The sequence below is a fragment of the Coturnix japonica genome, chromosome 4, assembly GCF_054131305.1.
Source record: "Coturnix japonica strain WE chromosome 4, WE-NBRP24, whole genome shotgun sequence".
NCBI lineage: Eukaryota > Metazoa > Chordata > Aves > Galliformes > Phasianidae > Coturnix > Coturnix japonica.
This window is the reverse complement of record NC_140666.1, coordinates 56,620,062-56,646,362: the sequence shown is the minus strand read 5'-3', so window position 1 is coordinate 56,646,362 and position 26,301 is coordinate 56,620,062. Positions and strand designations below refer to the sequence as shown.

Here is a 26,301-nt window from a genome sequence, read left to right as displayed (position 1 = left end):
ACTTGAACTTTGAAATTCTAGATAGGGTTTGGGCCAGACAGAAAATGTAGTTTGGGAAATCCACAGCAGAGCATGGCTACTGTACTAAAGTGATGTTACAGTCCCCAGAACTAACTCCAGAATTACCAAGCCACCATTTTCCAGGACTGACTGTAAGCAACCTGCATCTCTTTTAACTACAACCTGACTCCAAAGCAGTTTGTGCCGACAAAGCAAACAACAAAAGCATATACTTGTGTTATTTGCTATTGAACTGTAACTTCTCTTCCTAACACTCAGGTTTCAGGCAAGCTTCCCCTACCTCCCTGCTTCCCACACTAAGTTTTTTTGGACATAATGGAGAGTGCAGCAGGTGTTCTCTGGATTTGGCTGTGCTGGTTAATATCACTGCTAGCTGTCTCAGCCATATTTGGATTAATTGCTGTGGTCACTTAAACTCAGGTGGTCTATCAAGGTTCTGCACACTGAAGTTTATCTGCAACTGGAAGTACTCAGTGGTCAGTCAGCACAGTTCAGATCATGCACTCCCAGATTCTTTTAAGACTAGTCTCAATTTGATGCTGTCTTATGGGCTCAATGCTTATTATTGTTCCACTTTGTTTTAAAGGAGATTTTTTTATTGCTGCTTTTAAGAATTTATCCCATGAGAAGGAGGGTGTGACAGAAATGTAGCATTCTGTAAATACTGACAAAGGAGAACAATTTATAACAAGTTATTTTCTGCTTTCTAATCTCGCTGTATTTAGCTCTTACTGTTGCTACAGGCTGCCGCTTGGAAAGCAACTGATTGAGAAGAGGGTGGGGCTAATCTCTTTGTGGCTGAGGTGATTGACAGCATTTTACTTTTCAGAGTCATCGTGGGTGGGGGCAAAGCACTTCATTGTGGGAAGAGAAGTAGAGCAACACAGATACCAACGCTGTAAGTATTGTCTCAGTTTTGGCAGAAAGCTATCATTAGTGCTTATTTTCTCTTTGCAGCATTCAAGAAAACTGCCGTGTTTTCCATTGTTAATCTGTTTTTAAGTATGACTTGAAATACTCCATACCACACCCACCAGCAAAACACATCAAAGACTAAATGATAAGATGATAACTGTTGTACGGCGTACTTTCATCAATTGCGATTTGCATTGCTAGCATTTAGTGGTGGTTTTTTGGGTTGTAAAAGATGCTCTTCTTAGTTGTTTCCTTCTGCATAAATCTTACAATGTCACATGACTGACTCCATCTTCATTTGAAGCACATTTCCGAGGTTCCACAGAAAGATTTTAGTGAATACTTAATGCAGTATGTGTCTGCTTGGATTTAAACATTAATTAGCAATATTATGTCACTCATTGCTGGAAAGAATTGGCTATGTAAGTGTTTTTTTGATGTTGGTACCTAAGTTACTTCTATATTTTTGATTGCAAGTGCTTAATAGTTTTAATTGTGTCTGGAGATTTTTGAGAACCACGTATTTTTCTTGCAGCATGGAGAAAAATAGTCCTGCACAAAGTATGTGAGGCTGTGTAGCTAAGTAGAACAGGTTATAAATAAGTTTGGTGGTTTGGAATTCTTTTGGGTATTCTTTGGAGGGGCAAGTAATTTGGCAATCTTGTGTTTGTTTTTCCATGATATACCTTCTGCTGTGTGCCAGCACAATCTGGTATTTTATATCAATTTTCAATACCTGGGATGCCCTAGATTAGTTTCAAGTGTCTCATTTTGAGAATAGCTCCTGTACACTTGTATCCTGGTAAATGTTGTTGGCTTTTTAATTATATATATTTTTAAAGCAGGTTTATGAATCACCAGTGAAAGATGGTATCATTTAAAAAAGAAGACTCTAAACGTGATTTTCGTATGTTACTGAAATTTATTAAATGTCATCCAGAAGTGACTTTTCAGAATTCTTTCAGTAAATGCTTGTCGCTTTACTGACAAAGTGAGAATCAATCAGCTTTCCAACATACATTTTGAGCCCGTAGGGCTTACAGAAAGGATCAAATATGATCTTAGAACAGACGTCTTATCACCCAGACTAAGAGCATACGGTGGTCCCAGAATGGACAGCAGGATTAGTTAGCCACGGGATAAAATATATAAATTATTTGTAATTAAATAATTAAATAAATAACATAGCAGTAAAAAAAATAAAGTTATTAGTTGCTTATTTGTGCATAGATCTCAGGAAGTCGGTGAGTTTTTGGTGAAAGTCAGGAAAACTTTTCTTGTCGTTAGCTTCACAGATCTTGCATTCGCCTCCTATGGGAGTCTGCTCCTGCAGTACAGTAAATTTTGTTAATCAGCGATAGCTCTCTTGACAGATAGTTTTAGAGTCATGAATTTATGGCACAATTTTCTGAACTACTGCTTACGTAAATAATTGTTACCCTTCTAAGAACAGTGTAAGGTGACTTATGTCATATAGCAAAGAAAACAGATCTCATACTTCTTAAAACGTTGACTTGTATAATTAGTTTGGCTCAAAACTGTTGTAAAGTTTTGGGTTTTCATGCAAGCAGTTGTGAAGTAGTTTGGCATTACAATATTTTGGTACAAAACTCTTATGTTTTTGAGCAGCCATAACACAAAGGCCTTAAGGCAAAACAAACAAACAAGAAGACGTGTTCTGATGTTCTATTTCATTATTGTGGAAACAGGTTTGTTTTTAACTAATTGACCATAAAGATTACCTACCATAAGAGTATCGAGATTATTTTCGATATGTTGAAGAGCAGTTCGAACTTTGTTTTCAATTTCAGGCTCATCTTCAATTTCTTTTCTCAGAGTAATGATTTCTTTCTGGTAACACTGCAGAGTTTGATGGATGCACTCCTAATACAGCAATCAAAGTCAACACACACATATATATTGTATTTATATAAAATGTTTTTCGAAAAAAAATTGAATATTTTTTTCTTAATTGTGCATTCTTTTTTTTTTCCTTGTATGAGGAAGAAATTGTTTCCCTTTATACAATGTATGGTTCATTTTTTTTCCCTCCAAGTCACATTATAACGTTCTACTCGTGGCCTTAGTTCTGTGTTAGTTTCTTGTAGCTTTTGAAATGTAGACGATCTTTTCAGGACATTTTAAATGATGGAATATCTCTTGGGAACATGAATCTGCTGTATTTGCTCTTAAACAGAGCCTTATTTCCAGTTGTTGTGTGGAAATCCTGACTTAAGAAAAGGGTTACTAGTAAAGCCTCTATTTTACAGTGGCAATCTTCAATTAATGCACTTTGATTCCTTTATGTACTGCTTATATCTGGTCTTGCAGCTGAATGTCATAGAATCATAGAATTGGGTTGGAAGGGTCCTTATAGACTCTCATTCCAACTCTTCACCCTTGGCAGGACTGCCATTAGCTAGATCATGCTGCCCGGGGCCGCATCCTACCTGACCTTGAGTGTGGGCACATCACTTTACTCATCACTCTTACAAGCTCTTTCAGGCAGTTGGTGATAACATGCTATTAAATGAGCCTTACACATCTATACTTGAGCACTGGAGCTCTGAGGAAGTTATATCTTGATCTTGCCAGCATAGAAGAAAAATGACTCAGATAAGGAAGTGGTTGCAGAATCTGGTTTTAAATCTTTACTCAAACAAAATTTCTGTTAAGTGAGAATACTGCTGGATTAAAAACTTAATTGGAGGCTCAAAGCAGCTGGTCAGTGGTAAGCAGACTGTGATAAGGCTGTATTTAGAATGCTCATGGACTCAGATATGCAGTATTTTAGAAGAAGAAAAAGGAACCACAGTGATGGTGTTGGCACGGAACTAAGTCTTACATATTTACTAAACACCATAAAATATGAATGTATAGCTAAATGCATCTAGGATGAGTTGGTTAAGTTTTACTTCTGTAAAGAGCTAGTTAGAGCATAATTTTCATTACTGATAAGATATGGGAGATTTGTAGCTTGTTAAACAGAACCAACTAGTGTCTCTGCATCTGGTTTTGATAGAAAATGGGCATTTTCCCATGGATATTGCTGTATTTAAAAAGTTTCTAACTCTTTCTTCATTCTCTGAATCATTCTTATATGAGTGTTGATATAACAGTATTGCCTCCTGTAAATTTCATACAACATATAATTGATTCATAGAGCTTTTTTTATGAATTGAACTGTGTAGTAAGCAAAATGAATACAGAGGATTGGTTTCATGTTTTTGTATTGCACAGACCAAGAAAGTAATATCATTCATTATCTTGTGAATGTTTAAGAATATGAATCAAAGTCTGAAGTGTTGTTTAGGAAACCATTCCTTCACACTGAATTCAAACATCTCAAATCTGCTTTCTATAATGTCCCTTCTGAGAAGTGAATTGTTTTGATCTAAATCAATAGTGCATCATTTAAAAGTAGCCATATCTTAGAAGTCCTTCTGAAAACAGAAAGCTAAAGCTCACCTGGGTCTCACTTGGTGTGTAGAGCTCGAGATGAATCTTCTGTAGAGAAGAGGGAGAAAAAGTTAATTTTTGAGGACAAAACGCATAGAAAAAGTAAGTAGAAAACATTAGCAGAAAAGGCTAATATGAGAAAAACGTCCACTTACATTCTTGCTCTTTTCCAGTAATTCTAAATCCGAAATTAATGTTGGAAGAATATCCTGTTCTTTTGGCGGTAGAGTTGCTCCATAAGCTGTAGTCATAAGCATTGCTACTGAAATGCAGGCGAAGATCAGTACTTTGCACATCATGTCAGTGTCCTGGTTATCTGTATGCTAGTATTCAAATTGTGGTGTGCAATGCAAGGTGATAAGTTGTCATTATACTGCTTAGTATTTATACTCTTCTTTCTGGGGGGAAAAAGATGGGGGCGTCATGTAAAGAAGGGTTTTATTACACATTTTTTCATATGCTTTACCTGTATGGCAAGAATCATTACTTTTGTTTTTCCTCCCCGATGACACTTTGGAATTTTTTTACTGCGAGAGGGATTTTACCTACATTCACTGGTGTAAGAGAAGCCCACACTCACTTTTGGCACTCACTGTCTCTGTGTGCTTTTTGCATGAAACACTTTTTCCCTCTTGGGCCGTCCCACTCCCCCATAGAATGTGCTGTACAGTGTGCTACTGACATACAAAATGTTCTAAAGATGTGTAGGTTAACCACTGTGTCTACTGGAATGTGTTTGTCCTTCTACAAATCCTGTGGCATCATTTAAGCACAGGAGACAGACATACTCTCACTTTACTAATTGTTGTTTAAACAACAGGAAGAAAGTTGGCTTCCTGTCTGAAGGTGGTTTTACCTGTCATCGTTTGCAAAGACAAGTTACAAGCAGCTTAGGCACGTAGGTCAGTCTTTTCTATGATCAACTTTAAAATGTCTATGAAAAAAGAAATCCGTCAGGATTCTTTGTTTTGGGATGTTTAACCAAATTTTCTGTTACAGTAGGTCACAATGCCATTCATTTTTCCTTGTGTGTACCTTTCTCTTCTCTCCAACTTGAAAATATTTACAGATTTTCATACTGATAGCCAAACCACTTGCATTTTGTGGTGTGCAAGTTGAGAGTCAGCACTCGTTTGACCTTGGACTCTTGCTTAATAAATTTGCTTGTTTTTCTTTCCTGGTTCAAACTTCTGTTCATTGCTATCTTGGGAATGCTGTGAGCAGTGTTCAAAAATCACAGTTTTCTTCACTTTGCGTGTAGTTCTGAGCCGCATACTCCCCCTGCTGCCCAGAAATCTCCATGCCAAAAACATTTTTTAGGCTCATTGCGTTTATCTGCTTAAGCCACATGGAATACATTCAGGTTATGCACACTGTTGTGGGTCTACATGTTGTAGCATTCAGAATGAGGAAGTCTGGGCAGGTGACTGCCTCTTCATCCATTACTGTATGTGGAAACTAGATGTGGAAATCTATTTTGTAGGTTCTGACTATATAATATACGGGGGTGGGGACTGGGAGAACAGTTCTGTCCAACCTCGGATTATGCTTTTGCTTGGGTTAGGGTTAGTCCATTGCTGTAATTGTTTTTCCTAGTGCCTGTGTAACTGTCTGAGAACCATAAAACTGGTGTTAATCAACGGTGTCATCCCAGTACCTGGATAACTGAGTTTTCATTTCCTAGCTTTGAAATAAGTGCAAACATTTAACATGTCATACAGAAGTCTTAGTAGCTATTGTAGCTTGCAGTGCATACTAGAGGTGAAGTCTGCAACCTTTCTTGGCACTGCATCTTTTATCTTGCCTATTTATTCCTGATAGTAGTTAATTTCAGACAAGAGCTATGGCTGCAGAGGTGAGCTGCTGAGCAGTAGGTTGTGAGTTTTTTCTCTAAGAGTGCTTGTACAGTTTGGTCATTTTATTCAAGGATTTTAGGTTTTTGGTTTAACATACTTTGTACAAGGCGTTAAGAAATGCTTCAATGCTGAGCACAAAGAAGACCTTTTTATTGATAATGGAATTGGAATTCCTGCTCACTACTTTCAGTGTTGCTTGGTCTTAGCTGTTCTGTAATATTATGGAGGCTTCTCACCTGTTTGTAAAGTAGTCCCTGGAAATGCACTTGGAAGCAGTGAATTTGGAATTCTGAATCTGAAGCATCTCTGAAGTAGTTTTTAGCATTGATTAGAAGTTGCTCTGCAATATTTGTGGATCTAGAGAGAAGAATGTTTAAATCTTTTCTTGTTGTGGATTTTTTTATACTTTTGTAGTACTTGTGTATAATACAAAGAAGAAGAGCTTGCTTTTTCTTCTGGGAATTCAAGTAAATGAAATAAAGATTTCACTGACTAAACCTCTGGTATGCATTATGCATGCCTTCAAAGTCTGGAAAAGTTTTAACATAGGATCTGATACTTCTCACTTCTGGCTCTTATTCTTTTGGGTATCTCTAAACTGAAAGCTTGCTTTTTTTTCTTCTTTTTTTTGCTTCTTTTTTCCTTACAAACTTGATGACAGGTGAATTTTGGAGTGAAGTTTTGGTTTCATTGAGGTATTAGACATTTTGTTCATCAAGGTGCTTGCCTCCTTTCTCCATCACCAGAACAAAGTGGCATTCAGTTGGAGTCATCGTGTACAACATGTTTGGTAGAATTTAGTTCGTGTGCAGGAGTTTTTCAAACTCCTACTTCAGTAGCATGCTTTCACAAGATTAGTATCGATGAGAGTCATAGGAACCACAGTGAAGTTTGTATCTCTTGCAGAGGTGTTAACTATCAGCTTGTGATCACAGTCTGTCATTGACTTAACTCCTTAAATGTTTTCTTGGCCCTTTTAAAATAATTTTGAGTAGTTGAAATTCAATTGGTGTTTACTGATCTCATAGTTCTAAGCAATAATCACTAGAAGGATGCCCTTATTAGTTGGTTTGTTAGGGAAACTTGTGAACGTGTTGAAGTAAAGGTTTGAATAAAGAATTGATTGGTGGTAGTTCTTTGTTAGATCTTAAACCCTCAAAAAGGGTCCTTCTACAGCCTATTGTCAGTTTTTCTCCTCAATCAAGCTAAGGTAGAGCTTCATGACCTATAATCTGCCCTTGTTGCGGCATAGTTTTAGTAGGTACTAGGAGTAGAGCAATTCTCAGATGAATACAAGGGATTCCAGAATACGTTAAATACAGGAGAGATTTGCTGGCTGTGTTTATATAAGGAAAGGAAAGAAAAGATAGGAGGAACCATGAAATGATTTTCTTGTATTTCTTGTTTCTAGTAGGATTACAGTTTTTTTTATTCAGTAGTGCATGTGATAACATCTTCATTTGGACATAGAGGATGAAGGAAAGGATCCTTCGGATGGCTTGTAGAACAGGGACAAATGAAGCAAAGAGTGAAATAGGAAGTCAGAAGTTGCCATATTGGATTAGAACAGTGGTTTTAGCTAGGTTAATATTCTTCCTGATTAGGGCAAGTACCCACACTGTATCAGGTGCACGGAAAAACACCTAAAGGGAATAATTCTTCAAGAAAAAAGTGAAATAATGTTTCCTGCAAGAAATGTCAGTTGTAACAACAAAAAGGCTTTTGGCTTTACTAATTCAACAGATCTAAAAATAATTGGCAAGCAGGAATGTTTCTTCAAAACCTGTTTTGAAGTCATTTTTCATTAGAAAAATCAACATCAGGATAGACCAGGAACAGTTCTAATAGTTATAAACCAACCTTTCCAGTATGTTCTGATCGTCCATTTCTATTGGCATATGAAATGCAGACTAAGATGATGGTGATTGCGGACCTCCGATGACTAGGAAAAAGCAAGAGCAACAACCAAAACAAAAGATGAAGAGCTAGAGTCACCACAATCCCTGAGCTGATAGGAAATATGTGAAGCTGAATAGATGTTGAGTCTTGCACCTGGAATAGAATAACGACATGCAACAACACTGGCTCGGGACTGGCTGGCTGGGGAGCTGCTTTGCCATAAGCAAGCCAGAAGATCTTGTAGAGAAGCTGAACAAGTCAGCACTGTGTCTGTATTGTGTCTAGAGTTGCTGTGTAGGGTTTCCCTTCTCAGAGATGCTTGAAAGCCGTCAGGTGGCTGGCTCTGGGTGACACTACTTGAGCAGTACAGTTGAAACAGATGGCCTCCAGAAATCACTTCCAATCTCAGCCATTCTGTGATGAAGATTAATGGCATACTGGACTGCACTGAAGAGCTTACTTAGGAAATCAAGGGAAGTGGCTGTCCCATGCTCCACACTGTTCTCCTGCGGCTGCATCGCAAGACATTTGTTCTGTGCTTCCAGAACAGAAGAGGCACTGATATTCTGAACAGAGTCTATTGTCTCAGAGATACTACAGTGATGGTTAAGAACCCATGATATAAGGGGAGCGTTTGAGGGCATTGAAGTTTCTGAGATTGAACAAGAAGTCATCCTCTCGGTCTCTAAAAGGAAATTAATGGGAGAATTGATCAGGGCTCTTCTTGGGGACATGCAACAAAAAGACAGGAGGAACAATCAGGGGTTGCAGGCAGAGGAATTCTGTACTCACAGTGGAAAAAATACTTAAAAGGATTGTTTTTGCACAGGAATTATGTGGTTATCTAAGGTAATAATTTAGATGGTTATCTGTAGGGGTTGTGAGATCATGGAATCATCATAGAATCATATAATTGTTTGAATGGGAAAGAGCTGTTAAAAGCTATCCAATCCAACTTTCCTGCAATAAGCAGGGCACCTTCAGCTAGATGAGGTTGCTCAGAGCCCCATCCAGCCTGACCTTCAATGTTTCCAGGGAATAGGTCATCCACCACATATCTGGGCATCCTGTGCCAGTGCCTCACCACCCTTACCATAAAAATCTTCCTTTGTTCAATTTAAATCTCTCCTCTTTTGGTTGGAAACTATTTCATACTGTTCTGTGCCACAGCAGCCCCTGCTGAATGCACTGTCCCTTTTGTTATTATAGCCTCCCTTTAGATACTGAAAAGCCACTATCATATCTCCCTGAGGACTTTTCTTCTCCAGGCTGAATAGCCCCAGCTCTCGGCTTGTCCTTGTAGGGGGGTAGAGTCATAGAATCACCAAGGTTGGAAAAGACCTCCAAGATCATATAGTCCAACCATCCTCCTACCGCCAATATTTCCCTGCTAAATCACCTCTCTTATTGTCATATCTAAATGTTTATTGAATGCCTCCAGGGATGGTGGTTCAACTACCTCCCTGGGCAGCCTGTTCCAGTGCCTGACCACTCTTTCAGAGAAATTTTTTCTGACATCCAACCTGAACCTCCCCTGGTTCAACGTGAGGCCCTTCCCTCTAGTCTTATCACTGGTTACGCAGGAGAAGAGGCCAGCCCCCTTCTTGACACAGCCTCCTTTCAGACAATTGTAGAGAGCTTTTCATTCATTTGATCTATGTAAAACTTCAGGCCTTTACAAAGCATGGTCTTACACAACTTCAAGAGAAGACTTTACTGTGCTACTTTTTCCTAACCTTCTGGCAGGTACCCTGACACACAATACCATTTATCAAGCCTCTGGTAGTCTTGGTCTCTGTTGTAGAGATCTCTTGTCATGTGGTTTCTGGGGAAGCATGTATGCTCTTCTTTTGGCCTTTATACATTAACAGTTGATGCTTCTTTCTAATGATCCCACTGGTGTGTTTTCCGTGTATGCAGAATGTCCAGTAGATCTTTATGTCAGCAGATCTCCTTGTCAGTGTGCAAAAATATGCATGTGGCAGGGGTACTTGTAGGTGTTGGATTTGCTGCAGAACTTTTTTAGAACAAGAATGCAAAATGTCTAAGAAGCCAGGCAACAGAAAAGAGTAAATATTTCCCATTCTTGACTTTTCTCATTTAATTGTTGGCCATGGTAAATATAATGCAGTTAGGGCACTGCAATAAGGAGAGCGGCAGGAAAAATAAAATCAGTCTTGTTTGTTTTTTCCTCTTGGAGCCACATGGATTTCTGTAAGAACAGTCTTCGCAGTCAACAAACAAAACTTAAGTCACCAATTTCCTTTTAGTCGAATGTACCCCAAACCTTCTGAAAGTGTTCCCAGTACACCCACAAAACAATACAAGTGTTAACCTCTACTAGTTTTGTTTCACACTTCTTTTTAACTGAAAATCTACAGAGACTGATACGAATGCACTGTTGATCAGACAGTTCTGTGAATTTGGCTCGCTGATTTTTTTTTTTTCAAGATGGATGAAAAACTGAGTAGGTCCTTCAGGTTCTTGTTCTTTGCAATTTCCAGCTGGATTGTGTGTTCTGGACACATATTAGTTCTTTATTTGAGACGAAGGAAAGCCAAATGTGAGGTGTTACAAGGAAAGGAAATCAGATTGGAGCACTGTTGTTGAATGGTGTCACTTTGTGTTAACTGTTACTGGTGCAGTGTGATAGGAAGGACCTATCCTATAGGAAGGAGTGAGAGCATCACAAACTGTCTCTTTGTGGAGATTCTTTTCTAAAGTTATTATAAAATTACTTGTTGTGATGTAAACCAACTCTTAAATTCCAAGGTGATGTTGTATGTACTATGTAACTTTAGGAGTAAACAGTGGTGACACATAACCTGTTTGGCAACCAATAAAATAGCCTTGGTGGACTTGAGACAAGGAGATGATTTATTGTGGCTGCAAAGAAACTGGAATTTGGCAAACACAGTAGGTAGCTCATTGGTACAATACTTGATTTCTGTGTGGGTTGGGGAAGGTCACTTCTTACTTGGGCAGCCTGTGCCAGTGCTCCGTCACCAACACAGTACAAGAAATACTGCCTGATATTTAGGTGATGTTCCAGTTCATGTCTTTTTGCCTCCTGTTCTGTCACTGAGCACCACTGAAAATAGCATGGCTCTGTCCTCTTATGGAGTGAGAAGCAATTGATTATGAGTGTCTTCTGAAGTTCTTAGGACTGGGCAGGTACACCTGAGTGCAAGAGAATGCTCAGAAGTTTGGAACTACATGGTTACTTGGTTCTGCTTTACTTCTAAACCATAAGATGTGTGAGCCCAGAGTGCTCTGTATGTGCCATGTTTCTTCATTCTTTTTGAATGCTTTGCGGTATACCAAATATTATGGTATTTGCTGAGGAAGAGATTCATCTCTTTAGGCTTTTTCTATCCAGAGTCTCAAAGAAGTGCTGGCCGGTGTTGTCTTCTTCTGCCAGTGGGTTAGAAATTAATTAATCAGAGGATCAAACTGATGAAGCAGTAATCAATATCAAATGTGTCTTAAGCCCCTAACAGAGTTCAAGACTTCCTAAGAAAAATTCACACATCCCATCCCTGGAGGTATTCAAGACCAGGTTGAATGGGGCCCTGCCCACCCAGATCTGGTAGGTGGCAACCCTGTCTATGGCGTATGGGTGGAACTGGGTGGGCTTTAAGGTCCCTTCCAACCTAAGCTGTTCTGCAATTTTCCCTGCTGTTAATGATGCACAGATCAGGGAAACAAGGAGGCTGATCAAATGAGGAGGCTGTGGATCCAGTTTTATTTAGCACAGACGGTGTTTAAAATTCTGCCTTGCTCATATGTCCATTTTGTCGCAAGCACAGCATGTGAGTGTGTGTGGTAGTTCTTTAATCTCATCGATAAATCCACTTAGCAACTTTGAAAAAGAAATGAAATTTGCAACTTGTTTCAGTCTTCAGAGGAGAAGTTTTAAGGAATATTTAAGGCAAATTTCCATACTACCTGCCCAACATGACTTGAATTTGAACTTAAAAACAAGAGGAAAAAAAATGTTATTAGGAAAATCAACAGTGAGTTTCAGTGGCTGATTCAGAGCTAAGGAATATTCCTGGTTCTTTCCCTTCCACTCATGTTGAAAACTCATTCATTACTAATAGATGCAGCGAAGCTAGCTTTTGTCCTAAAACAAATGCTGTCATTTGCAGGATGTCATGCATCTGCAATGGTTTGTTACTATTACTTTTTTCCTCTATCTGGACCACTGTTTTTATGCGATTTTTTTTTCCCCACACACGATCCTGTTGAGGCACAGTAATTCAGTAAATGATTTCCTTAAAATCAATGGTGTCGCAGGGGTTTTGTTTCTTTATAGAAAAATCACCAAATCAGTTGATTTATTATAAAGCCATCAATACAACTATCAGAGCAAAAATCTCAAGGTCTCAATAATGAGTAAAAATGTTAGCGCTGAGACTTTCTCAGGTAACACTATTAACACTTGACACTTATAATTGCAATATGAAGCAGTATATGTTCAGGAGCTATTTGTGAGACATTCTACTTGTGCCATAATGGTTAATGTTTGTTTTGTTGTTTTATAAGCATACTGATGAGCTTTTCAAGATGAACATCTCTTTGCAATGAGATGATATGGAAGCTGAAATTTCACTCAGCTGTTTTTGGAAAGCTGGCAGGAGCTAATTTTTCATAGCTGTTCTTTGTATGACTTGCATTCTGGAGTACTTCTCCAAACCACCACACTGCATTTCTGATATGATGCAAATTATACCTTCCTCATTAAGATTCCATTGAATTTAACTAATGTTAAATTGTCTTTGTTAAGCCATTTTCAATGTCATGGGACTGCTTGTATCATACTCATGATGAGAGCTGAAAAAAGTAACCTCAGATCTTGATAAATCAAACATAAGATATCATTATTTTCTATCTGTGATCATTTTGGCAAAGAAAGGATGGGAGTTGGAGTTTTCTATTAGATAGGCTAATGGAAGTGGACACGCTTTTAGACAGAGTCCTTTCATCAGATTTTGGTTCACCTGTACCTGTCTGTGTGAAATTCTGGGCAGATATTGAAGGCATATTGAATTCAATCTGTCATAAATTTTGCATATCTTTACTTACAGACTAGTTAGTGCAAATCAGAAAATGTCTTCATCATCATTTTCAAATTGAAATATTCTTTGTAAGCTTTAAATGGCATTGAAGTTTTTATTTCCAGTTTTGTTGTATGTGTTACACAGTCCTGCACTGTGTCGTATGCAAAACACTTTATGCTAACCTTGGATTTCTGGAGTCCAGATCTGAAGCAGACAATGTCTGCTCTTCTCGTTTCACTTTATCTTACCTTGCCTTTGTGTGTTAGTGTCATTTTAAAATCAGATACTTTTAAATAATGTAGCCTCAAAAAAGAAAATATATATAATTTTATATATATTGTATTGAAGAATAAATATTGCAGCTTTGGAACTGATCTTTTCATTTTTTATAATGAGGGGGCAGTCATGACAACATAGGCATGAGAAAGAGAAGGCTGAATTTGAGGTGTCACTTCTGTTAGTTCCTCCTGTGCAGCCCCACTTAGCAGAACTTTACTTGGTATTTAGCAATCCAAAGGAACAAGTATGTTGCAGGCATGGGATTTTACCAAGCCATCATAATTTCTGTTTGTAACCTTATTTCAGCACTTTCATTTCTAGCTGTAGAGGTGATTATGCTCTTATGTTCTTTTGATTCTTCTTCCTTGGATGCCTTTTTGATGTAGGGTAAAAGTCTTATTTTATCTTAAGACTTTTAAAAGGTCTGACAAAGTTATTTACTGTTACTTGTACTTCTGCTTTTTTAGTATGATTTCCAATGTACTCTGAGGTTAAGAGTAATCATTTTTTTCTTCCTTTGTTCACAGCTCTTTTGTGGCTTCTCTGTGACCCAGCTTCCCTTGTTAACTGGGCTGAGGAAGCCTTTTGCTAAGAACAGGGATAGTGAAAGGGATCTGTGTCGCTCTTAGTGAGTACTAATAAAGTGCAGCAAAGCATCGGAGCAGGAGCAGACATTTGTGGGGTTGAAATAAGATTTTCATGTCTAAAATCTAGAGCAGAGACCGATGTGAAGTAGTTGGGTTAGTTAGCTCTGTGTAGTGTTATTTGCAGCCTTTGCATAAACAAAGGGGAGAGCTTTGGCACTGAGCTGGAGCAGAAGGCTAGGACGTGTCCTCGTAGCTACACAGGGCTTAAAGATGACTACTACCAAGTGATTCACCAATGCAGGACAGCAGCATCTAGGATACGTTTTGCAGCTACTTCTGGGGAAAGTAGAAATTATGTAAAAAAAAAAAAAAATGACCATCAAATACCTCAGTAGAAAGTTATACAGAGATTATACATCACATATTAAGTCCAGTGGTAACTTTAAAAGAATGCATGCCTCTAGATGTGCATGTGTGCCCTAGCCACATCATGACCTTATACCGTGCAAGACCTTTATGTGCGTCACTTTTCCTCCTGTACCTTGGTTTTCTCAGAAAGGAAATGCAGTTGCGTGGGCTGGAAAGGAGATGCTGCGCATTCTAGCTAGGTTGTGATCTGGTTGATTAGTATAGCTACCATATCAGCTCCCAGCTATCACTTGGTCTGAATGCCGAAATCAGAAGCTATACTCTAATTCTTTAATGCATAAAGAACATCATGAGATGCCCTGAGTGGATCTTGGTAAAAGCAAGTTGGTTTTTTTTTTTCAGGACTTGTGTTGGAAGGGGAAGAGCACTTCTCTGGCAAACTAGGACATTTTGGAGATTGGGAATATGAAATTTCAAACAAGTAGAGAGTACTTGCTTGACAAAATGGCATGAGAGACAAGAAAAGTTCAGTCCCAGAACATGCTTAGTGTTTCAATGTATGCACTATCACTTTGCTTTTTTTTATGTTAAAATAATATTCAGGCATGACAAGTGAAATCCAAATCCATTTTATTAACCTTATAAACCCTAGAGGAGAGATTGTGCTCTTTTATTACGTAGGAAGTACTCTTATGTAATCCCTAGAAAATCTGTGTTTGGTAGGGTTTGAATGGTAAGGGTGTCACCTCTAAGTTTGCTGGACTTTGAGAAGGATGTCTTTACGTTTCTGTGGCTCTGGAAGCAGTTTTTGGAGAGTCAAGACTGAACAGCGTAGTAGCAGAAAGACTGACCAGACTGACCAGACTTCCACAGGAAAAGCCGTACTCTTGAAAGCAACAGAAGGAATGTGATCAAAGCAGGCTACGATATCTAAATACTGCAAAATCACTTTCTCCATAAGTTCAGGACGTCCGTATATGAACATTTATGTTTGCAGATCAGTAATAAAAATTTCAGGAAACTGAAACTTTGAACGTGTCATTAGAGGTTTCTGAAAGGACCACAGTGATCTGATTAGGCTTTATTCTAGTCTCACTTTATTTTTGTAATCTTGATAGAATATGAGAAACGTATTAACCACAAAGAGTTGAAATTGCACACAGGTTTTGCAACAATCTTGACTTACTCTGAAGGATTCCTCTCTTCAATAACTAAATACAAAAGTCAGAGGATTGCACTGCAGAAGGCAAGGGTAACATTTTAGTGCGGAGTTCTCACTTGCTTTCTGGAATTTCTTCTTGACAAATTTGGCAATGGAATCAAAAGAGACGGAGAAATTTGGTTGGGTATTGGTCTTCCCACATTATTCAAATTACTGTACTTTTTACTTTCCATATCTCGCTGAGGGAAAGATTGACAGTGATTTGTTGGTGTCAAATGCATCATAGCAACTTCAGTCATATATTCCGCAACCAAATACTTGAGAGAGTAAGCATTGTGCTCTCTCACCACATTCAGACCCAAGTAAGCGTTCTGAGTAGGAGCAGAGAGACCCTTGAACATGTCATTTTGTACCTGTTGAGTTTTAAGACTCGTAAGAAAAATGACTTTTAGATTTGCTGTAAAGTGTCAGTTGTGTACAACACCCATTATAGCCTGGCATCCATGAAATCAAGTGAGGAACAGTGAATGTTTGATCAGTTCTGTTTTTAACTACAAAGATTACCTGTTATTGCAACAAGTGTGAAGATGATTAGAGCTTGCTAAACTGTAATCAACTTATCATGGATTTCCCAATGGGATGAGCTGATATCCTGATGGAGAAGACTTGACATTTACCATCTGGATGTTAGGATGATGCTTCCTGAAAGGTGGCATTGCAGCAGATGTGAACCTGGGATAGGAGGGTAGAGTGGGGGAAAAAACGTGATCTGATAGTGTAAATATACCATTCACCTGTAGAAAATGGTAAAGCACAAGACTGTGATCTGATGCAAAATATTAATACTGTAAATAGAAGTAGGATGCACTTCTTCAGACACTTCAGGATTTCAGGTAGGATAATTACACAGGTGCAGAGTGTGTGAAGCTGGTACCATATTTGTCTATTCAGTGCTTTTGTCTAAGGCTGAGGCTATAGGAAGGGAAAGCGTAATGCTGTCACTGACTCTTGGAAGATGTTTGCTATTATTTCAATGACAAATCTATATAGTATTTTTTGCTATACGTAGTTCTTCAAAGGGTTGTTTTTTTTCAATCTTTTTAATATTATCTCTGTGGAGATATGAAAAAGAACTGTTGACTTCTATGAGTTGTCCTAACACTGCACCTCTTTTCTTCCATTTTTGTAAATCGTACACCAAATTTCTTACTTCTGTAGCTGCCAAAACGTTAAAAGTGACCTTCATGTTAGAGCAATTGAGATTCTGCTTCCTATGGAAGATAGATCACTTATCAAATGCAACTTAACTTCTGTAGAAAGTACTGTGTAATAGAGAGCTGTATGATCTCACCGTGTGCTTTTTGAAATGCTGTGACATGTGTGCAGAAGAGCATAGAATCATAGAAGGTCCTGAACTGGAATTGCCCAGATAGAATTGTAGACTATTCTGAGTTGGAAGGGGCTCAATAGAATCATAGATCATGGTAATTGGTTGGTTTGTTTTGCAAGTTTCCCAATCAAAAAATAGCACTTCTTTGTAAATATCAGTTGAGGCTTCAACATTTCAGAATTTATCACAAGTCTACTGTCTTTCCACTTCTTAAACTGAAATTTCAACTGTGCTGCTAAGACTCATGGAGAAAACCTATTATTTTGGTAAATTGAAGCTGATGCCATATGAGATAATAGTAATGTAGAAGTAGCATTTATAAGAAAATTTGGATTAAATTTCAGGAGGAGATTCCTTGAATCTTTCAGTACTTAAAATTTCATGCATTTTCTTGTGGAATAAACCACTGTTGTGTATCTCCATCTGTCTTGTCAGGCTGAAAGAGGTGGAGCTGTTCAGCCTCTGAGGTGACCTCATAGTGGCCTTTTAATGTCTAAAGAGGAGTTAATGGAAAGAAGGGAACAGACTCTTCAGCAGGGTCTGTGATGATAGAACAAGGGGAAATGTCTTCAGGCTTGTAATGCGTAGATTTAGATGGTGTGCAGTACTCAAGTGAGATATTTTAAGACGACAGTGGACTCAGGTTTGTTTCATCTCAGAGGCTACATTTTCCTTAGATATAATCAACACTTGATTGCACCGTAAGCACCGTAACATGTAGAGACTGGGTTTTCCCTGCAGCTACATTCCTGAGCACTATTTAAAATAACAATAATAATAATTGTTAAGATACTCTCCTTCATGTTGCTTATACTTTACAACATAAATTACGGTGGCATGTAGGGACCACAGTGAGGACCTTGCGTTCAAGGACTTTTTTGAGGTAAGGTGGTTCTTGTGGCTTCACAACCAAATGTGAGATGAGAAAAAAAGTGAATGAGGGAAGGACCAGGGGCTTCTGATTCAAGTAATGAAGGTTGCTCTAGTGCACTGAAGGATGTTGTGGTTTGTTTTATTGTTCAGTTTGTTGCTTTTCTTTCTTGCTTGAGTTAAGCACTAAGAAAACTGTCTAAAATATTGTTTTGTTCAGAATGCTTATTTCAAGTACTGTATTGTCTTTCCATGCTAAAAACAGACCTGCAAGTACCTCACAAATCTAATGTACCAAGTCTGAAATTGAGATACAGTGCAAGACAAATAACCAGTGTGACCCCTTGTTTTTTACCTTTTTAATTAAAAAGTTTGTCAGAATGAATGCAGAATACCCTTTGTGGTTTAGGTCATATCTTCATTGCTAACAAGAGCAATTCATATATAGAACACAGGGGTTTCCCCCTGTAGTGTATAGTATATCCCTGCTTGTGGTAATTCAGGGTTTTTTTTTCCTCTCATGCCTGTTCAGTTAGGCATGCAGTCTAACACTTCTTCTCCTGCATGTCTATATAGTAATTTCTTCCCTTCTGTCCGTTCCTGACAGGTTTTTGTAGGATTGCCTGGTAAGGTGAACTGTGACTTTAAGTGGGCATGTGGTTTAGAAACTCCCATGTTGTCATTCTCGCAATGACATTGCCTTCCCTGTTACCTGGGGAAGTTGCTGAGCCCTTCTTTAATCTTCCTCATGAGTAAATGAAAATGAAATTTCACCAAGATGTTTTGTGGGAACTTTATGTCTCCTTCTGAATAATCCAGTCTTAATCCTGATCTCATAGGAACAAATAAGTGCTTTACATTGGTGTTTTGCTTCATTCTGATATATAACCCTATAATTGCCTTATAAAAATATCTTAATTTTGATTCTAATTTTTTTTTTCCTCCCCATTGGAATTGGTGATAAAATGACACACTTTGTATTTAACAATAGTAGTAAGTAATTATGAAAAAAATCTACTGCTACAGGTGAAGTCTGCCTTTGTTCCCAAGGAAATCTTAGTAGTTTGGACCTCGGTGTGCTGATGGACAGTTAGCTGAATATGAGCCAGCAATGTGCCCAGGTGGCCAAGAAGGCCAATGGCATCCTGGCTTGTATCAAGAATAGTATGGTGAGTAGGACTAGGGAAGTCATCCTGCCCCTGTACTTGGCATTGGTGAGGCCTCACCTCGAGTACTGTGTTAGTTATGGGCACCTCAGCACAGGAAAAGCATGGAGGTACTGGAGCAGGTCCATAGAAGGGCAACGAGGCTTGTGAAGGGCCTGGAAAATCAGCCCTATGAGGAGAGGCTGGAGGAGCTGGAGCTGTTTTAGTCTGGGGAAAAGGAGGCTGAGGGGAGACGTTATCGCCCTCTTCCAGTACCTGAAAGGTGCTTACAGTGAGAGTGGGGCAGGTCTCTTCTCACTAGTGACAAGTGACTGGACGAGGGGAAATGGCCTTAAGTTGCGCCAGGGTATGGTTGGACGTTAGGAAACGCTTCCTTACAGAAAGGGTAGTTAAGGAGTGGAATAGGCTCCCTAGGGAGGTGGTTGAGTCGCTGTCCCTGGATGTGTTTAAGAGCTGTTTGGATGTGGTGCTCAGAGATATGATTTAGCAGAGGGTTGTTAGAGTTAGGGTACTATGGTTAGGCTGCGGTTGGACTTGATGATCTTTGAGGTCTTTTCCAACCTGGGTGATTCTGTGATTCTATGACTCCATTACCTTTACCCCTTGGGTTGTAAACCAAGTCTAGAATGTGGTTGATTATCCTGTTTGCATCTTACAGCTTGCACTGAAGGTAGAGAGAAGAAGGTGGGCTTTCTAGCCTGGCTACCAAACCTCTTAGCAGGAGCAGCACTGTCTGGAGTGTGAGACTATTGTTTGTCTACTGGGAATATTTGCATGATTTTACGTATATATGGAAAATAACACTGTGCTGGGAGTGCTGTAAGTTTCTCTCATGCTGTTGTTGCTTGTAACTGTGCCGTTTCAGCCAGATGTATGTATGTATCTTCAGCTCCTTGGCAGCCTTTTTCAGACTGGCATAGCAGGAGTTAGTCCAGATATGCTAGAATATCCAGAATATCCACAAAGGCATTACAGCTACCTCCCCAGCCTAGTTCTTCTGTTAATTACATTACTTCTGGTGTGCTTTCTATTATTATGAGTTTTCTTAACACTGTCTTTTTTTTTCCATGTAAATTCTTACTGGCGGTTTCTTTGTTTCTTGTGTGGTAATAAATAGTTCACGAGCTCACTAATAGCTATTGAATTTACTCTTTTTCTTGATTTGTTACGTGGGAGATTCTGTGTAGCTGTAGATTAGGAAGAGGGGAGAAAAAACCCAACAATCTGCAAGTCAGATCCTAGTCCTAGCAAGGAAACCTGTGAATCTTCCTTGCAAAGTAAGTGCCTGGGTTGTCTTTGGTTTTGTTTCTTTTCTTCAAATCCGGTGATTTACTGAGAGTTGGAACTGTATAACATGGGGAGTGTGTAATTGCTAGCATCTATTGTACGTGTGGTTACTGCCTAGGGAAAGAAAGGGAAAATCCCTTTGTTGAGTTTGTCTTTGAGACTTAATTCTTCAGTTACTGCTTGGACTATAATGAAGGCTGAAATCTGTGAAAATCTGTATGTTCAGATTCCACATTCAGAAAAACTGGAGGAATGTTTTATGAGCTAAAGTATGTTCTATGATTTTTATTACTGTGCCTCCAAATACTTCAGCGTGTGGCTAAACAAAAATGTCAGAAGATTCCATTTAAATGGCTAAGGGGGAAAAAAAAGAGTGAAACCAAATTCTGGGGGAGACAAATTTCCGGTGTTAAGCAGGAAGTGTAAATACTCAATGCAAATGTTAGCAAAGGCTTCGTTAATATTATTAAAGGTATAGACGTGTTAAAATTTGCACCCACCTCTATCCAGAGATTATTCTTTCACTTATGGAACTTCAAATAACACAGACAGTCTAGTTTAATATTAAAGCTGGGAAATACAGAAATGAAAAGAGGTAGCTTTTCTGTGAGGCAACCAAATGGATGATGGTAAGGGGAAAAATCAACTGGCTCACTAATGCTGTAGCATTGTGCCAAAAAAAAAACCAAATTCATTTTTAAAGGAAGTGTGTTTATTGCTCCGTACTTAAACATTAGCATTATATGTTTATGTTATACACGTAGATTCTTATTGCTTCTTATTCTTGATGTTCTGTAATAATAACTAACATTTGAAGAGCAGTGTTGACTGTGAATCATAATGCATTTTACAAACAAGGTTAAGTGGTGTGTGGTTTTTTTTTCTCCTGTGGAATTTGAAAGACAGGTGAAAAGAGCTTCTGAAATGCTAGCAGCAAAATCAGTCACATGGCAGTAGTCTCTGAGCTCAAGTGTATTGCCATATTGGTCATGCTGTTTTACCTTTTGTATGGAAGCAAATATGCTTCTACAAGGAGGAAGTTGTTTAAATTCCTTAATACACAGGGAAATTCCTACATACTAAGTTTTAAACTAGAGGAAAAGACCAATTAATATTAAGTGAACAAAATTGGAACAGCATGGCAGCAGACGTGGGAATCTGGAATGCAGAAAGAAAAACAAGATCAAGCTCACTGGATTTGGGAGTGCAACAGTTGTACCACGCAGTGTGCTGAAAAGCATTTCTTTTGCTGCTGTAGGCAAAGGGGATGTGTGGGGCCTCTCACACCACTGCTCTTTTGAGAATCCTGAATTCTAAGTAGAAGTGAAAGGACTTTCACTTGTATGCAGAAACTACTCTTACATTTTTTTCCATCCAGAAAATGATTGAAAGTTTGTAAAGAGAAAACAACAAATGAAATAATCAGAAAATGAGTAGGCTTTGACTCAATGTTTTATAATATTTTATAAGTACAAGTACATTAGTCATATTCTCTGAAGGACTTCTTGTAAAAGGTTTTTGCTCTTTGTAAGTTTTTCCTGTGATTAAGTTTCTAAATAAAAGTTTGGGTTTTTTTTTTTCATTAAGGGAATGGGTATTTTGGAAAGTGATAATTATGGAAACTGAAATGATCGCCTCCTGATTTTCAGGGACAACAGCTGGTAAGAGCACCTTGCAGAAGCTTCTGCAGAGGAAACCATTTCTGCTGAGGTTGAGTCCTTGCGTGGAGCTTAACAAACCTGAAGAGGTTTCGTATGGTACCTGTTCTGGGGCACCACCTGCTGGTGCATCCTCATCTGTCTGCTAAATATGGGTATGTGTTATGTGCAGAGTTTAATCTCTGTGATCCCTGTGTGGCACGGAGCACCTGCAGTTCTCATTTGGTTCGGTTCCTTGTGTTTTCAGTGACAGAAGCTTACCATGCTCCTGATCTTTTATAATCCTTTTCCACTGGTGACAGTGCTCATAAGAAAAATGCTGTTTAGGAAATGACACTAACTACACAGTGAGTAAAATACTGCCAACTTCACCAAGTTTTTTTCTCACTATATGAAGTTGATTTTATTTTTCCTGTTTATTTAATGTTGTTGTCCTAGCTCTTTGAGATCACAGGATTGAAGGGGTTGGAAGAGACCTCCAAAGAACATTGATTCCAACACCTTTGCTTTCTAATTAGATGCTCTCTAATTATTCAGTATTGCCTGCTGAATAGGCAATAAAAGAGCATGTCTATGAGAAGTGAAATATGGCACGTTAACATAAGTTGTTTAATCATACATCTCTAGGGCTGATAGGATTGAAGCACATTTATGTTGCACATATATGAGCTATGTGGTGTTATGTAGGTCATATGTTTGAATGAATTTTTATACGTCAGCAACATTGGTACAGAACAATAGAAAGAACCAGAATTTTAATAATAGATTACGATTAAAATTACAAAATACATATTTTTGGAGCTGCTTACTTGTCCAAAGTTCAAAGTACTTTAAGATATATTTCAAAACACAAATCATCATCTTTAACTCAAAAACTGGGCATGAACTATCCAACGTCATGTGGCTGCTGATACCTGACTTGATGCTGAGCAGTTTCACTGAAGTGAGTTAGTTGTGTTGGTGCTTCATCTTGGTGGAAAATAAGGACATATGTGGAGGCTGGGAAAACACCTTAGGTGCTTTTGATTGTGAAATGGGTTATTGATTGATTGATATTCATATGGAAACTTTTGTAGAGGGAGAAGTTTTAATGAGATTATTATCCATTTTGGTTCTCCTATTGACTTTTCAGCCAACAGTTTCCTTTATTCCACAATGGGATTTACTGTTTGCGCAGTATACCTCTGCTGTTCTTCATCTGACATTCGTCATTATGCCGCCCACTGGATTTTGCTTAAAGGGTAAATAAGGTGCATGCATCAGACTGGGAAATTTGCCAGAGCATTGTCTCAACCCTGAGAGAAAACCTATGAGAATCAGGTAGAACAAGCTGAAAAATATTTTCCCATCTCACAGAAATGTCATTTTTTTCAATTTTGACCTTTTTTTTTTTTTTTTCCCTGTGTCACACTGAAATGAAGTTGCAAACTTCAACTATTTTCATTTAAAGGGAAAAAAAAAAAGAGTATGATCCACATCTGTCAGTAGCCTTTTAAGTAAGTACCTCCTCTGGGATGTTGGTGGAGCATGTCCAAATGCAAAAGTCAAATAAAGCAGAGCAGGGGTGGGACTCAGCTCCTGCATTCACTTTCCTGTCAAATGCCCACACCAGAAACCAGTAGTCTGCTCTGCTCTGGTGCACATTGTCTTGTTTTGTTACAGGAGTTCAATTCTGGACCTGGGAAATGGTTATGGTTGAAAGATTTGTCAGATTGTTTCAGTGAAAGTTGCAATGTTTCAGTTTCAGCAGATTTCTTATCCTCCAGTGGAAAAATATTTCGCGAAGAAATTCCCAGCCAGCTTCTGAGTTTGCCCTCTAAAAATGTTTTTAAGGAAAGTCTTACTGTGATGCAGAACATTCATTCTTAAGGAGGAAAAGATTGTGCCCCTTGGGCTTATCCTCATCTTGATGCTTGATTCTTGTTCGCGTCCTCTGGCTGCTTGTACCGTTGTATTGCTTCATGAGGTTGTGCAGTGCACCTGTCTGGGTCAGAGGATTCATGCAGATCACATATAACTTGCCTCTTCACCCAAGCTTCCCCTCAAACATACAACTGTTTGAGGATTGCTAATGGGAGCAGAACTGGGATTGGATCAAGCTGACCCTGTTCCAGTGAAACACAGGTGAAAAAGGAGCCTAAGCACCCAGTAGTTTTAGTGCCATAAAAAATAGTTCCTACCAAATTACATTGGTACTTGGTACTTATTCAGCTGTTGATAGTACCGTGGTGTAAATCTGATCTCAGAAAGGATCAGTGATAATAATATCCCCCAAAATACTTCCTGTTGTTTCACCAGAGGGGACAACGTTGTTTTTAACCTGACTCATTTCAGGTTTGAAGTGCAGATGTGCAGAAGCACTTCCCAGCTAAGACAGCGGTGAAGGGTTGGGATTGAGTGAATCCAAAGAGTGGATGGTGGTAGGGAAAGAAACAAGAATTTCTGATGCTAATTTTGCCAAACATAAACTTTGTATAAGGTTCATTTGTGGGGCAGGGGGCGGAGGGTAGAACATAGCAGCTGTCTAAACAGAGCATGGAATGTGAGAAGAAATGAGAATTCAAGGAAAAATGTATCCATCAAGAAGGGAGGCAGCAGATCCATAGGGAATGATAAGGAAGGGCTGCCTGCTCTGATCCTGGAGGGCAGAGATACTGTGCCGTGGAAAGGGACACCCTGGATTGGTTTGGTACCACCGTGGTGCTATGCTGAGCATTGAGCTCTCCACCACTTCCTTCTCTATCGCTCCTTTTGTCATCCTCACTATGTGCTGACTGGACCGGCTGTGCTTCCCTTACAAAATTGGCACTTTATTTGTGCAGGATATTATGATTGCTGCTGGCAAGTAATTGTATTAGAAGCTGTTAGAAAGAAAGTGCAATTCTTCCAGGAACAGTAAGGAAGTCTCACCCTTTTGGGAAAAGCATTCGGAAATACCATGGGAATCGTTAGGAAGAATGTAGATACTGTGTGTCGCGCTTGTACCCATCTGACAAAGGTGACTAGATTGAATCAGTTAGATTCATTCTTCTTTATTGTCTGCCTCTGACAGAGCTTATATGTAGTGTTGGTAAAACTGTCTGATGACTTTGTGCCTGACTTATCTGTTTGTTAAGAAAGGAATAATAATAGTAATGATTAGGTGAAGTATTTATGAAGTCCTCAAGCAAAATGGTGGTATGCTTTAGAAATGCCTGATGTATAAACTCAGATTTACTAATTTATTCAAATAATCTTCCTTATCCTTAGTATTGTAGTTAATACTGTCAGTTCAGACATTATCCTCTTAATCTAAGATAATTAACTTCAGGACTGATTAGATTTGTTCCACTGAGTTAAGGCCATCACAGGTAAATGTTGGATTTATATCCAAACAAGTAATTATATCCTAAATTATCTTATTTTGTATTGAAAAAGCCAACTTTATAACTTTTGATCCTTAATTATTTCTCAGGAATGAGAGCACCGTTGCTGGTTCCAGTAAATCTTTCTGAACATTAATTCCCTGCATTTAGGGATTAGAGGGATTTATTTCCTTAAAAAACTGAAACAGGGAGGTCTGTTTTCAGTTGCCTGATGCCCTCTTGTGCTGTGATCTGGTCTTTACTCTGGTCTGTTTACTTACATTAAAAATCATTTCCAACCGATTTGATAAATTGCTTGATTTGACCCATATTTTCTCTCTGAAGGGAAAGTTAGCATTGACGTCGTGTCTGTCTCCATCACTACCCAAAAGTCCTGGTCCCCAGTTCACCAGACTAACAGCTGAAGAGAAGTCATTGGTACCATAGCTGTGTATAGTGAGTGCCTTAAGCTCTGTGTCACAAGAAACATCGTCAGCTTCTGTGCTAAATGGAAAGGATAGAGTCCCACACCAAACAGATGGAAGCTGTTAAACAAGCTCCAGCCCAGCAGGAACATGCAAGTCCTTGTTGGGAAGAGTGTATCTTTGCACAGACCAAGCCACAGCAATGTGAGTTTTTCTGCAGTTTTATAACTTAACACTGAGAACATGAAAAATAAGAGAAAATTAAGAGAAAAATGTGTCTTTGTAGTAAGATCATTTAAAATGTCTGTGTTGTTCCCCTTGTGATTTGAAGCCTATGCTTACTTTTGATATCTTCTAATCTTTCTTCAATCTGTCCTTCACTGGTATACATGTCATGTAATCAGAATATAACTTCTGGTGTCCAGAAGAGCTGTGATGCAGCATAAGATACCTTGAGTAGTGTTTTACTGCATTTCTCATTGTTTGACGGATGACTGAATTGTGGAAGCTTTTAGCAGTCCAAGACAAATTGTCAGTATCTGGAAGCTTTT

The 26,301-nt window shown here is 38.7% G+C and overlaps 1 protein-coding gene and 1 long non-coding RNA gene across 2 annotated transcripts; one reads left to right on the top strand and one right to left on the bottom strand.

Annotated features, from left to right (window-relative positions):
- Positions 1-848: 848 nt before the first annotated feature.
- On the top strand, positions 849-25,996 carry LOC116653422 (uncharacterized). Its single transcript, XR_004307234.2, has 3 exons — positions 849-919; positions 21,973-22,136; positions 22,229-25,996. It is a non-coding gene; the product is annotated as an uncharacterized LOC116653422 (long non-coding RNA).
- Positions 2,057-4,801, bottom strand: LOC107313531 (uncharacterized). The gene is made up of 4 exons (XM_015861847.2): positions 4,551-4,801; positions 4,405-4,443; positions 2,683-2,820; positions 2,057-2,263 (listed from the first exon to the last, which is right to left on the bottom strand). The coding sequence occupies exons 1-4, from the start codon at positions 4,692-4,694 to the stop codon at positions 2,153-2,155; spliced, it is 432 nt and encodes a 143-aa protein (XP_015717333.1). The 5' UTR covers positions 4,695-4,801; the 3' UTR covers positions 2,057-2,152.
- Positions 25,997-26,301: the final 305 nt, after the last annotated feature.

What these genes read in the sequence shown, in the direction of transcription:
- LOC107313531 (XM_015861847.2), bottom strand. Translation starts at nt 4,694, where the DNA reads ATGATGTGCAAAGTACTGATCTTCGCCTGCATTTCAGTAGCAATGCTT. An exon ending in TACTGGAAAAGAGCAAGAAT is followed by an intron (nt 4,444 to 4,550) that starts GTAAGTGGACGT and finishes TCTTCTCTACAG; the next exon opens with AAGATTCATCTCGAGCTCTA. An exon ending in ACACACCAAGTGAGACCCAG is followed by an intron (nt 2,821 to 4,404) that starts GTGAGCTTTAGC and finishes TTGCTGTATTAG; the next exon opens with GAGTGCATCCATCAAACTCT.